The sequence below is a fragment of the Chelmon rostratus genome, chromosome 21 (assembly GCF_017976325.1).
Source record: "Chelmon rostratus isolate fCheRos1 chromosome 21, fCheRos1.pri, whole genome shotgun sequence".
NCBI lineage: Eukaryota > Metazoa > Chordata > Actinopteri > Chaetodontiformes > Chaetodontidae > Chelmon > Chelmon rostratus.
Window position 1 is genome coordinate 20,437,438 of NC_055678.1, and position 14,411 is coordinate 20,451,848.

Below are 14,411 nucleotides of genomic sequence, written 5' to 3' on the forward strand. Positions count from 1 at the left end.
AAAGCTTTGGTGTTTTTGTTTTTCCCCCTCACTGTCTCCCCGCTCTCCCTGTGTAGCACCACTAACAAGCACTCGGACCACACCCTCCGTAGAGGCAGTAACACCTTAGGTAGAAAGCAGCACACTTCACCCGCCTTCCAGCCTCCTTTACCCCCTGTGGAGGCTCCAGGGCAGGGGCACGGCGCCGGGCAGGTCCCCCAGCCCTCAGCTGAGCCCCAGCCCCAGCCACAAGCTCCATCAGGGGGCGTAGGGCCTGACGCTTCCCAGCATAGCTTGGCGCAGGGCCTGGCTGCTCTGGCAGCCGCTCAGCAGCTTCTAGCCCAGCACACAGAGGAGCTCAGGTAAGGGCTGCTTCTCCGCATCTCTGCTGCTGGTGGAGAATGACACAGCAGGCCGGGCAGACATGCTTTTATGGTTTCAGTGTTGATGTTACGGGAAGACATTAGTGCCTTCTCTGAGAACGGATGAGGTCAGTCTGATTGGCTTCTTGAAGGATAGCAGATTATTAATGCATGTTTCACTGGTATGTCGCAGACACAGCCCCTTCTCGCAGCCACTATGGTTCAGCTTTTTGTTTCTCTAGCTAAACCACAAGTTTTCTTACACCACCACCAGTTCCAGCTATGCAGACTCGTCTGAGTTCAGCCCACAGATACAGCAACAACAATGGCTGCTGTCATTCTGCTCACAGTCACTTGCGGGGCCTCTCGATTTCCCATCCCTCTGCCTTCCTCCCCAAATCGCTGGAATCAGCAGGAACTTCACACTAACTGGCCCAAACTGCTTTGAGAAGCCTGGACATTGGTGCCTGTTATGCAACGACTGAAGGGTGTCTTTGATTTAGCTGGTGAAAGAACAACATTCATATCCAGACAGATAACACTATTCAGCTCAGCATTCTTTTGGTCCTACAGGCTGTCGGGAAGGTACAATTGGATGAAACACAGATTAAATTTGTGAGGTTTATTATTGCAGCACTTGATATCGTCGATAAGTTTGTTCTTAAAAATTGTGCTGTATCTGTGTTAAAAGCTCAAACCTTCGATGAAGACCACCCATGAGTGGATGCTGTTGTATAAGCAGAGTTTCAGAAAGCCTGGAGGTTTAAAATACTTTTATTTTTGTCTTCTTGTCCAAAGCAACGCAAAGCTTCGTGACTCCACTCCTGCCCAGACCCCTCTGCTGCAGAGGAACGGCTCTGGTGGAGGGGGCCAGGCTGCAGGGCAGCTGGGCACTGGGACGTCTGGGGCTGGATCCATGGGGCCCAGTCCGCATATGATGCGCAAAGGTAAGAGCGTGTTTCTACAAAGACTGTCAGTCATCCAGGTCATAAGCGGTACTAAGAAGCAAACTGGACATGGAAGCAATGTTTTCTTCCGTTTTGGGAATATTTCAAATTTGATAATTAATCATTTTAATCACGAGACCCTAAGATTGCTAATCCATAATGTGACTCATCATACACTGCTCTTACTGCTGAAACCTCCCCACACTCACAGCTAATCCATCATATAGCTGCCAGACCAAACTCTGATTTTCACTCCACTGTCACATGCACTGGCTTCCTCTAAAACAGAGACTTACTCACAGAGCTCGGCCATTGTGTCGCTTTATGAGCGCACAAGACCTCCCTGAGTGTACTTAACAGTGTACCGTCATGCTGTGATTTCTGAGTTCAGCCTGAAGTCAAAGGTAGACCATACATGCAGGGGCACTGTTTATTTTACCATTTATTGATTCACACTTTTGTCCTTTTTGGCTCTTAAAGAAATAGTTTTTGTTTGTTAATTATAGATATTATTAAATATATTATTAGTAGCATGTCCTGACATGTCAACATTTACAGATGGACGCAGCATGTTTACTCTCAGACCGTGTTTTTTTATTCTTTTCTGCCAATAGTCACAAGATTCATCGTTAAATTTCAGGTACCAAGAAGCAGGCTCCTGCTCCACCCAAACCTACAAACCCTCCACCCAGCCAGCCCTGTAATTCAGTGAACCACGCCTCCTCCTCAGGCTCATCCCAGGCCCTGAGCCCCACTCCCAAGCCCCCAGCCAGCCACTCACCCTCCTCGCCCAGCTCTCCCACCCCTCAGCCATGTGCCACGCCCAGACGCCACTCCAGTAACCAGCCCCCAATCCAAGCGCCCAGCCATCCACCCCCAGAGCCTCCGACACAGGCCAGCCCTCCGACGCAGCCAGCGTTGCTCGGGGACCAGCGGAGCGCGGACCCCTCACCTCCGGGCACCCCAACCCCTCCAGACACCCCTCCGCCCTCCACTGCCAACCAGGATGCAGTGGCTCCTCCGTCCCCGTCTCCCTACCAGTCGGGCTCCCTTCCCCGGCCGCGGCCCGTCCCCAAACCCCGGAACAGACCGAGCGTCCCGCCCCCACCCCAGCCCACCTCGCCGGCCAGTGATACCAATGGGATCTGTGCCACTGCGTACAAGATGATGGGTGAGTGTTGTCTCATGTTTTTATGGCATGTCAAATATTCTGCTTTTACTATGTATGCACTGACACTAATGTGCTCCGTTTCTAACAGTCTTGCATTGTAATACGTCCACAGGTTAAAGATTCACTTGTGAGAGGTTTGTTGTTAATTGACCTTTTCACTGGCAGCACCTGCACTTTTTTTTTTTGCCTCTAGTACTGTTACCCATCACCACAGCCATTTTGTTCTGCCTGCTGCCTCTCTCAGATATCATTTACTCAGCCCTGATGCACCACTGTCACTCTGTGGACCAGTTAGTGAGGGACCTATTCCTGCCCTTTAACACTGCTCATAATGTCCGTGCATCAAGATAAACCCTGCTGCTAACTCAACGGTGTGGTGCCATGAGACAAGACGCAATGATGATGTAGTAATGATGTATGATGATGCGCCAGTCAAACCTCAAACAATGACAAACCACGTAGGATCCTCGTCGAAAGACACTTTCTGTTGGGTTTTCCTTCTAATTTGTTACCCACCTGTACACAGACTAATTGAGTTTAATGATATTAGCCACATTTCCTCATTGCAACTCAGTTTTTTGTTATTTTACACGCTCCTCATACAGACAGGCCAGTTCTTGTTCCCTCCGGTGGGCTCATATGTTCAACAGCCATCTAATACACAACTTTATATTAAATGTCGCCATATGGAACGTGACATGTCGTCATCAGGGCTGTCATTTATCATGAATCCCTGTTCTTCAGTCGGCCACTGAGATGTGAACCCATCAGTTTCTGTTCTGTTTATTTCACGTGAAACGTTGGATATTGTCTGTGGGTGATTTTTAAACCTGTATGTGTAGATCTGACATGCATGCTTATAACTTGAATGTTGCTGTCTGGTCGCTAACGTCCCAGCTGAAGACGATGTTCACAATGCACAGTCGTCTTCTATCTAGCACACTCTTAGCTCTTTTTTTTAAGCACTCAAATGTAAATTGGGGGTTTCCGGCTCCGTTTTCTCCACTGCTCTGCTCTCACGGCTCCTGATTTCAAAGCTGCTTCAGCTCACTTCACATTTTCCGCCCGCCTCCACAGCTGGTGGCTCGCCGCTCACCGTCTCTGGGTGAACGTCGCCACCTGCTGTCCAAACGTTGGCCCTGACAGCACTGCTGTTCACCGCTGAGCCTCTGCTGCTGTTCGAGCTGATGGAAAATATTACACCGCTGCGTCGGATGGCATAATTGCAGCAGCGTTAAATGTTTTCATACTCCAGGAAGAAGCTGCACATGGTTGTGATTATGGCCATTGTTCATACAGTATAATGTGGCCCTAAGTAGTGTATTTATCCTTGTAGGATGTTTGTGTCGTGTTCTGTGCCAGTGCCTGCTTGCATGCAAAACATTAACTTTACTAACGGCAACTGAGATGATCTCTTCTAGCTGATTTTATTATTGTTTTGTAATATGTTTATAAAAAAACATGCTGGTGGTAGTTTGCTCTTCACTCTCTGCTCCATGTGACTTGTTTTATCCTTCATCTTCTCTCTTGCTCTCCAGACCCGGCGATGTCTTTCAAAGGGCTGAGTCGAGCGTTGGTCCCTGAGCTCGCTGTAGACCAGCAGCCAGCGACGGCCTCCTCCTCCTCCTCCTCCCTCCTGCCTCTTCCCAAAGACTGTGACCTGGACACTGAGAGCACTGTCCTATAAGGAGACGCCACGCTCCGGTCCAGTGCCCCCACGCATTTCCTCCCATCATGCACGCCTCATGTAGTCTGCTCGCGTTTCATCCCAGCCCACATCTGCAACCCCCCCTCACTGCTGTTACGATCCCCCCTGTCCAGCCTGTATGAAGGACTTGAATGGGACATAACGCACCGCCTGGCAGCCATGATGGAGGTCCGCGGCTCGTGGTAAACGATGGCTCTGACGTTAGATTGTGTTCGTGTGGCTGGTGCAACAAATAGACAAAGTTAACGTGTTGATGCTTTGAGAGGAAGCTGCTCGTCACCACAGTTACACCTGTGATGATTTCTGTTTATTGTCAGCAGTCTAACTGGGATCAGCTTTGATCAGCTTGTAAAAACATCGGATGTGCATGCTAGCTAATAGATGTGGCATTTACTGTAGCAGCTCCTACACACATATTAACATCATTCCAAGTGAAAAACTACATGCTCATTTCAGGTTATCCTCATCTATGTTATATAATGGAAGCAAAAACACTACAAACAAGCAGTTTGTGGGAAAGATTCGAGAGATTGTGACTTGCATTTTTCACAGTTTGTGGACATTTTACAGACCAAATGATTGAAAGAAAATAATCCGCTTATTAATCATTAATTGCAGCCCTATTTATATGTCAAATCACCATAATGGACTACTACTTCGACTTATAGTGTTTATAAACTGACCTCCAGCCACACCGCCACTTCTTCTTCTCTCATTTCCAGTCAGGCTCTTTTAGCCATTCTTTACTCACAGAGGGTCCTCCTGACCTCCATGATGGTGTCAGCCTCGTGACACAGAGCCTCTACACTGCAACACACGCCACCTCTTTCGTTATACTGCGCCACCTGCAGACCGAGCTCCAGACAATCAACAGCCAACAGCCGAAGACTGCCGTGTCACCAGCACCGCAGTTCAAAACAGAAGAATGGGGCGTGAGGGGTGTCGGGGTGGGGGAGAAACGCCAAAACATGGACCGACGAGACTCGTTTGGAGTTTGGTGTGAGGTGTTTTGTATTTTTTAATGTTGAAAATGGTCTTAGAAGAAGAAGAACTAAAAAGAAGAGGTATTTCTACAGCAAGGGGAGGGGGGGTCAGCAGGTAGAAGTAAAAACCAAAACTGTTGCTTCAAGTGTAGCTGGTGACTGCAGGTTTCCAGTCGTCTCAAACACTTGATTTTTGTACCGTTTCCCCCCTCACTCCTGTATTTATTTACCGATTTCAACACACACATTCCCTGTGGCTTGACGTAATTAATGCAGTCTTTAAATGTAAATCATGCCTTATCGGTTCCTCCCAGAACCATGTAAGAAGCATTATGTATTTACTGTATGGAGGATGTACTTGGCTCCTGTTACTACAGTGTTTCCAAGAAGCTGTGTTGGCAACAAGTGTGTTTCAGGGATGTAAGGAAGGTGACTGGACCCTCTGCGATAGAAGTCTTGTATGGTTCCGTGTCGTTTCATAGAAGTTGTGTATTTAAATGTGTTTTGGTTGATTTCTTTGGGTTTTCTGAGCAGAAGTAGCAGGGTTAACCGCCCTCCCAGCCTGAACAAAGTCAGTATTTGGCCTTTCTGTTTTTCCACCGATCTTTGTGTTTCTCCCTGGCATTTGCCATGAAGTTACAGCAGGCTGCATGTGAGTGAATGTAGTGAAAGGACAATTCTTACCAGCCTCTTCACCCTGAACAGAAAGACGCACGCTCAGCTGATGTTGCACTTGGCCATTGAGTGGTTTCCTAGTCAACTGGTTTAGAGGATTTTTTTTTTTTCAGTCTTTCCCACTGAGCTGAGAAGTCACAGCGCTGTGAACCCTCAGTAGTGATGTGGTGTTAGACTTGTGCCAGGTCAAAAAAAAAAAAAAAAAAGCTTTTGTTGTATTTTCTGTGTAAGCTTTGCTTTTCGGCTTTTTGGATGTGAGACCCAACACGGTACCAATGGAGAAAGTCTCGGATGCTGCAGTTGCCCTGAAAATGAGTTTTGTTTTTCAGAGCCAGTCGAGCATGGTTGTCCCCTCCTTTCTCTCTTTGCTCCGTACCTCGCTGCCTTATCCCTGTGCATCAAGAGACCTTGGTGTCTCCAGGCTCTTGAAGACGGACAAATGCCATTAAACTAGAAACAATTATGCTGCATTTTAAGCTCCATAGTTTTGTATGTATGCCGTCTGGTGAGCTTAAATATGGAATAAAAACATGTAATATGAATGCTTGGTTATACCCCCTTTCCAAAGAAAATAAAGTATATGAAGAAACGCTTAATTTACTCATGGTTTCTGTTTGTGTACAGACAGTAATATTTCATGTGACTGAGGAATGTCTTATTGTTCATGCTGGCTGGAGGGGAATCATTATGAATCAGAGCACATCAGGGTGATATTTATGATATTTACAGGTTAAATGAGCTGATTTAACTTCAGAATGGGGAAATTTTAACTTCTCAGCTTTCACAGACATGACTAGACAACAGGGTACTTCACAGATTTAACACTGCCATGCTATTGGCAGACTTGTAAGTTTAAAAAAGTTTTACGAACCTTTATGATGAAACATGAAGGAACTAAGTAGCATCCTTTTAGAGCTAATTTTTGTAACTGACTTTTCAAGCAAAAAATGTCAAATATTTGCTGGTTCAATCTTTAAATGTTGAAAGGATTTGCTGATTTTCTTTGCCATTTGCGACAGTAAATGAAGAGTCTTTGGGTTTTGGACTGTTGGCTGGACAAAAGAAACATTGAAGACGTCACTTTGGGCTCTGGGAAATTGTGACGAGCACTGTTCTCGGTAAACCACTGCACTCCTTGGTAAATTCTGCCCACTCTGCTCAGATGCTGAAAAATTATAATTGGGGATCTTATACATTTAAAGAGCATTTTCACCTCAAAAAATAAAATGGCTTAATCAGCGACCACTCAAAACATCTGCGGGCCAAACTGAACCCAGTAGCCAGTGATGCCCCTTGTACTCACACTGTTCTGCTACTGTCAAAACTCTTAAAAAGCCACTCTGGTTGATTGTTTTACACCAGGGGTCACCAACTCCAGGGGGCCGGACACTCAAATAAAATGAAATAAAAATCACATTTTGGCCTAACGTTATTATTTGATGTTTATTGTTAATATATATACTCTATTTTATTCCAAAACTGAAGGCATTTTTAGCCTTTATCAGTCTGCTGCTATCACCACAGTCAACCACCAGGAGTGATGGAGATATTTTTGCCCCAACTCAATTCAAGTAAACTTTATTTATAGAGAACATTACAAACAAACACAGCTGAAACAAAGCCTCCATTGTGCGGCTGCCATATCAACCACTGACTTCAACGCTAATATACTGTCAGTTAGTGGAAGGAAAAGGCGTCTTAACACAGGTAAAAGGGCACTCTCAAAGGCCACGAAACGAAAAGTTGATGCAGAAAAGCAACTCTTTAATGATGAATGGACCGAAAAGTACGCATTTATCACGGCAACCTTCCAAAATGTGCCACCTGTTTGCCTCATCTTCAACCAAACTGTTGCTGCTGTGAAAGAATATAATCTGCGCCGTCACCACAACACTGAGCAGACAAACTCCTGCTCTCCTGCTGCTGAAAGCCTGAGCACAGGTTGTCTTGTCCAGAGGACTGAGGCACATTAAAGACGCCGGCTGTGTCTGTGCTCACCGTGTTCGGTTCAACCTCCACCTGCGAGGCTGCTTCTCCAACATGAACTCGATAAAAACACACGAAAGGACGCGACTGTCAGAGCAGTCTGACAGCTGCCAGCCTGCTGTGAAGAAGCTGCTGTCAGAGGGGAAATGTGATTTCAGCCATTCAGTAGTGTGAGCAGCCTGTTTCAGCCTACAGCCACTGAACGTTTGATTTGATAATCACTTAATATCTGTCCTGACCTGTGTAGGTCAATATGAATTCATTTTTTAAGTACAGGAAGTTGGAGGGGGCTTTGGTTGCCAACATTCTGCACCCTCAGAGTTAATTGTGTTACATCCGTTAGTGGTACAATAAAAAAGTCAAGTGTAGTCTGGTAGCATTGATTTTCTTATACTGACACGAGTGTAGAGGACACTCAAAAAAACGTATTTATTATTTGCTATTTACTTAAACTTTAGGAAAGTTTTTGCACGCAAGTATTGCAAGTAAATTCAACAAGCGCGATCATCAATAAACTTTACTTGCGCATATCAGTTTATTTTACTCGCAAACCTCAGGTAATTTACTGTTGATTATTAATATGGTCATTGAATTTTACTCTCTCCTTCTTGACTATGCTTCAAACTGAAAAATCTCACCTAAAATCAATGGCTTTTTAAGGTCATTTTAAAATCCTTTTTTTAACTTTTATTGATGGACTATAAGTAACATTTACACAAGATTTTACATAGTTTTGTCTGCAGTTTTAATTGCCTAAATTTGTTCATTATATTTTGTTTTTTGAAACAATGACTGAAATATGAGGCAACTGTTTTAATTTAACACCTTTATTTTTCTTAAGTGAAAAAAACATTTTTTTCAATAAAACATTGTCCAACAGGGTTTGCATTGCAAAACAACAAGGTATATTTCACCCTGAAAAAACAAAAATTGACATGCTTCAGGAATCTTTAGTGCATCTTAAAAAAATGCTTATTAGAACATTTCATTATAAAGAACAGTGTTTTTCCCTGAGGTTTTAAACGTCTGTCTCTGTATCATAACCTACAAACAGCAGAGCATCTTGACACTAAAATCTGTGATATTTCACCCCTCCTTCTTTTCATGCCCACACTCACACCCGTGACCCATTAAAAATGGTTCCACGATCAGTTGATAACCTCTGGTTTAACTTGGAAAATGCTGATCTAACTTCCCCTCCTTCTTTTCTCCTTTCCCTCTTTATTTCTTTCCATCCTTCCTCCCTCCCTCCTTGACCCAAAGACAGCAAAGGGTTAATACATGGGAACAAGTTGAAATACAAATGACATCTTTAAAACGGGAGAAACAGAAGAACATAGACAGATAGCCACGTTGACAACTGTGGTCTTTTTTTTCTTTTAGTACCCTCTTTGAAAGGACAACTCTTGGGTCAAGCTATAAGTTTGTCTCGCAGAGACAGGATTTTCGGGGACAGCTTCAGGACATCAAGCTCTAGAAGAAGCTTTTGAAAAGTGTACTTCATTTTTGGTGGCTAACTCAGTTCATGGCATAAGTGATGCTCATCAGCAGGAGACAGGCCTTTGCAACACTTCCACACTTGTCAAGTACCTCAGTCCCCTCAACGACAATCCACACATCAGCGTTGGATGTACCTTCATCTTCTTCACACGTGGGGAAGACACAGATCCTCATGACTTGCTCAGCCTGGTCCTCTTGGGCTGCCTCTCTGCTGATATCCTGTAAAATGTATGTGAATCCATGTTCAGGTGCATAGTACGGCTTAATTTCTTATTTAAGTTATAGACTAGTGTCAAAAATATCAATATTTCAATACCATAGATCCTAAACATTTCAAATTATTTCAAGCAAAATAAACTGCACAATTGTCAAACCAATGCACTTTTGATAATATGCTGTAAAAATATGTTTAAAATATCACCAGCGCTTCCCATTAATGAACTCGTGTCGTTTTTTTTTTAAACAGCGCTTCACCGTCTCTCGTCCCCGTCAGTCAGCCCCTCCACCTGCCGTCTCCACCCACAAACACGGGTGCCCTGCATGGACAAGAAGAGCTGGCCGCTAATAAAGGCGCAGATTGTTCAGTGTGGCCTGCGGTCGATCTCGCGCTCTGACTCCACGCGGGAGAGCCTGACCACGTACACCGTCCGACAGCCCCGATAGAAACTGACTCAGCGCGCAGAGGGCAACGTTGTACTCACTGTCCACCTTGGATCAATGAATAAATTAATAAAGCCACCGTCAACTTTACATTATAGAACGTACTCGACCGTTAATAAACCAGGACACGACGGTGGAGCTCATAGCCTGCGCACTGACCAAGCGGACAGCAGGTCCGACTGACCCCAGGGGTTCACGACCCGAATCCACAGGGGCGTTGTGTTTAGTGACCGTAGTAAAATTAACCTAAAATGATACGTGATGTGCTATAATGGCACATATTACATTTTATATTATCATATTATTACATTAACTCCGTTACGTTACATATGCAGAAAAAATCGTGAATGTCTTCCATTAAACCTGATCGCTGACAACGAAGCGCATGCGTCATGTATGCACGTCACAATGCGCATGCGCCACAGACAGTGACGTCATTGATCTTGCTTTGTTCTTATGCTTTGATCTTACACGATGGTGTGGCTTTGAAGTTCATTATGAGTCTGCCTATATAGAATCTTTAAGTGCATATTCCTTCAACCTGACATCAACAAGAACAAGTGCAAACAAACTATCTTTGGCGTTTGGATAACAGTTAGTTATATTAATATAGATAGATATATATTAAAACAGTTATATTTCCTTCATATTGGCACTTAACAAAGCATTAAGTGAAATGGCTGGTTCTACAACAGAAAACCTCTGCATAGAGGAGGGGACCTTGCTCGGAAACCGCTACTGGGTGGACTCTTTCCTCGGGGAGGGCGGCTTTGGCTGTGTAACCAAATGCCGCCACATTCTAACGAACGAGGCAGTAGCCATCAAGGTCAACAAGAACCACCTCGACATGTTTTTACAAGCAAGGCAGGAAATTGCCATTCTGAAGAAGCTGCGGGGTCTGGATCCAGACACTTGCAACATTGTGAAATGGAATGGCTTTTTCTTTCATAAAGAAAATATTTGCCTAAGTTTTGAGCTATTGGATGAAAGCATTGATTCTTACATGAAGAAAACAGCTTTCTGGGATATCTCATTTAAAGGGTTGCGTGCTGTAATTCATCAGATGGCCACAGCCCTTTCCCACCTCAGTTCCCTGGGAATTGTACACGCAGATCTCAAACCACAAAATATTATGGTTGTGAACTCTGAGCAGCAGCCATTGAAAGTCAAGCTGATTGACTTTGGCCTGGCTTGTCCTGTGACCGAGGAGCATCCCGGTGGTACCCGCTTGTACAGGGCACCAGAACTCATGCTGCACTCTCCTTATACTGAGGCCATAGATATGTGGGCTCTGGGCTTGACAGTTGCTGAACTGGCTGTAGGGTACCACATCTACCCTGGTAAAACAAAATACGATATGCTGAGCTTTATCCAAGAAGCTCAGGGACAGCCACCAGACCATGTGCTCGACCGTGGTCTGGACACTGAGAAATTTTTCCAAAGACAAGACGACGACCAGCAACGTTGGATACTGAAGACACCGGAGGAGTTTGAATACGACACAGGGATCCGCCCTAAAGACACAAGGGTGATCAAGATCAAGTCGCTCGATTACCTCGGGGGCCGGATGGCGAGGACAAATGGAGACGATCAACGAATGTTGGTGGATCTCATTAAAAAGATGCTGCATCTGGACCCTGACCAGCGCATCAAACCCCTGGAGGTTCTGCAGCATCCCTTCTTAACTAACAGCGTCCCACGGAGATCCTGTGCTGACTTCTGCATCGACATGCCAGATGGAGAAACAAGTGAAGTCAGTGAAGTTTTATCCAGGAATCAGACAGCAGGACCAGAGAACATGAACCACAGGGTCAACATCACAACCCCCTCCCTGCCCCCTGGATCAGAAGACAACACTGGAGAGACGGTCGTCCAGCCTGAGACCAAAGCTGAGAACAGCAGCTGGTTTTGGCGCACTGTAAAATGGGTCAGAGACACTGCCCTCTACTACTTTCACCTATAGAGATGAGCAGCAAAGCAGCAACTCCCCCCGCTAATCCGGGATGTTGCCCATCTCTGCACCAGTCTTTTCATTCCCAACTCTACATGTTCCCTTCTTTGACATAGAAAAAAATGAATTCAGATGGAGCAGCACAGTGGTGCAGTGGTTAGTACTGTCACCTCACAATCTTTCCAGGTTGTGGTTGAGTTTTTCCTCACCTGTCTGCGTGGGTTTCCTCCGGGTGCTCCGGTTTCCTCCCACAGTCACAGAAAACAAGCAGGTTGGGTTAATTGGTTGTCTCTAAACTCACCAGGTGTGGAAATGGAAGCGTGAATGATTATATGTCTAAATTTGTCATCCTGTCCCACCTCTGGGATAGGCCCCAAAATTTAAATAAAAAGAATAAATCTGACAAATAAATAAAAAACAAAACCTCTCCTCTGTCCTCAAAGATGATGTCTTTTTAATCTACATGCCACTCATTTCATACTGCTTAAAGAGCCTTATGCTCTGATGTCACATGGGAAAAACTTAAAACAGTTATATTGATGTCAAAGCTGGAGCAACTACTTCAGCAAGTATATTTTAACATTGAGTAAATTTCCATTTAGCTGGTGCCTCGTGCTGTTGTTGTGACATTTTATTCCTTCACTTCTTACAGAATTCAATGGTTAGAAACTCCAGTGTTTTCAGTTCACTTAGCTGTTATCCAGATTCGTCTGTCAGTGTGAGCCACGTGCAAAGCTCGTCAAAGTTTTGGTGACACATGTTACAACAGCGTTTCCCATATATATAACATGAAGGCAGCAAAATGGCCAATAAGTGGAAATTCAAATACACTGAAATGGACAACAGTTCAATTCTTCATGTGTTGTGTCCATCAGGACAGCAGTAGATGATCAAAGGTCAAATCCCATTTTCAGTTGCCGACTTGCAGTCATTGGCTCCGTTATGTAAACCCATTTCAACCTCTGCTTGACCTGAACTTCACCAAGCAGCCAAGTGGAATTCAGCCATCATTCATCACATTATTTAGACGTGTTCTTCTTCTACTGTCACATGTGAAAATGTCCTCTGTGAAAACTGCCCCTGACTTTGTCCCACCTCTGACTACTTGTGTGTTCACAGGAGGTGATACAGGGACGTCCTAATGCAAACAACAATGTTGCTGGAATAAATTTTACAGTGTCAGATTAACTTTTTTGTTAATCTGCTTTTATTCATTTATCAACTATTATTATCACTCATTTGTTTAATTTTAGGTAACTCTAAAGTATATGCAGTTTCTGTGTCAGCTATCTTGGATTATGGACATTATTGCTCCCTTCATTGCCTGATGGGCTGCTTTGCACTCTAAAGGCTTTGGATCTGCACTTCAGCTGTCTCACATGGACTTGGACTGTCTGTTATATGATACCTCCCTGCGGCCTTTCAGCTTTTCTTTCTTGTTCCTTTTAGACGTGCAGTGTTCCTCTGAGCCTTAACTTTGGTGGATGTTCATTTTGCCCTCCTGATACTGTCCTGCTGTACTGACTGTCATTTTAATAACATGTGTCTCCTGCACCCAAAGTGCCTTTGATCAAACTGAAGCGTTTTCCTTAAAACCTCTTACAAAGACGGACATTTAGCCATCCAGTGACATTATAACATGATGGGAAGTGCACTACATTACTGTGTTACTAACGATTGTCAGTACACACCCTGTGTTTTTTTGTTCTTGTACATGTGCTTAACCTGAGCATGCAAAAGAACACCGTCCTCACTGAACTTGTCGAGCTTCATCAGGTAGTAACACTTATTTTATACATGCAGTTGTTGGATTTATCACACGACCAGTATGTGCTTTTGAAAGACAAGTGCTGTTATTCTTGAAGACGACACGGAGTAAAATAACTAAATTTCAATATCATTATTGTTATATAAGACAAAGTCAAATTCAATATGCCGATTCAAACCAAACACAGCGGTTCACCTGGCAGGTGTGGGCTGTGGGAGGAAACCGGAGCACCCGGAGTAAATCCTCGCAGACATGAGGCACAAACATGAGACACGAGGGTGAACCCCTGAGCCACCATGCTGCCCTAACAGTGAAGGTAAATCAACCTCCAAACATCTGGAACACGTCCAACAGATCAGTGTTTCTGAATCTGTGCACACTGAAATATATGCAGGTTCACAGTTTTTTATTTTGCCCAACTCCATTTACATCAATGAAGATGGACAAAATATTGGAAACAACCTTCATTATAATGTAATCCTGTGACCTTCCTGTACTTAAAAAATGAATTCATATGTTTTCTAATATCTTAGCGACTACAAATTAAATCAATCAGGTGTTTTGACTTTGATTTACCTTCACATATCAGGACTCATATTTATCAAGCAAAAATAAAGCAGTGCCTGCAAACACTGGTGCTAAGGCCGCCCCCCCACCTTCAGCACAATTACCTGCAGAGAGTCTTGATGATCGTGGGCCCTGGAAATACTTGACATGACAA

At 44.4% G+C, this 14,411-nt stretch overlaps 1 protein-coding gene across 4 annotated transcripts in view; it reads left to right on the forward strand.

The window, feature by feature from the left end:
- Positions 1-6,425, forward strand: part of arhgap17a (Rho GTPase activating protein 17a) — a 31,348-nt gene extending 24,923 nt beyond the window's left edge. For 2 of the 4 annotated variants that reach the window (XM_041962291.1, XM_041962292.1), the window contains 4 exons: positions 57-341; positions 1,140-1,288; positions 1,929-2,459; positions 3,998-6,425. In XM_041962291.1, coding sequence (XP_041818225.1) covers positions 57-341; positions 1,140-1,288; positions 1,929-2,459; positions 3,998-4,146 — 1,114 coding nt within the window. In that variant the 3' untranslated portion in view covers positions 4,147-6,425. Of the gene's footprint in view, positions 1-56; positions 342-1,139; positions 1,289-1,928; positions 2,460-2,571; positions 2,594-3,997 lie in introns of all 4 variants that reach the window. The other 2 variants (XM_041962293.1, XM_041962294.1) reach the window with 2 other exon arrangements.
- The last annotated feature ends 7,986 nt before the right edge of the window (positions 6,426-14,411 follow it).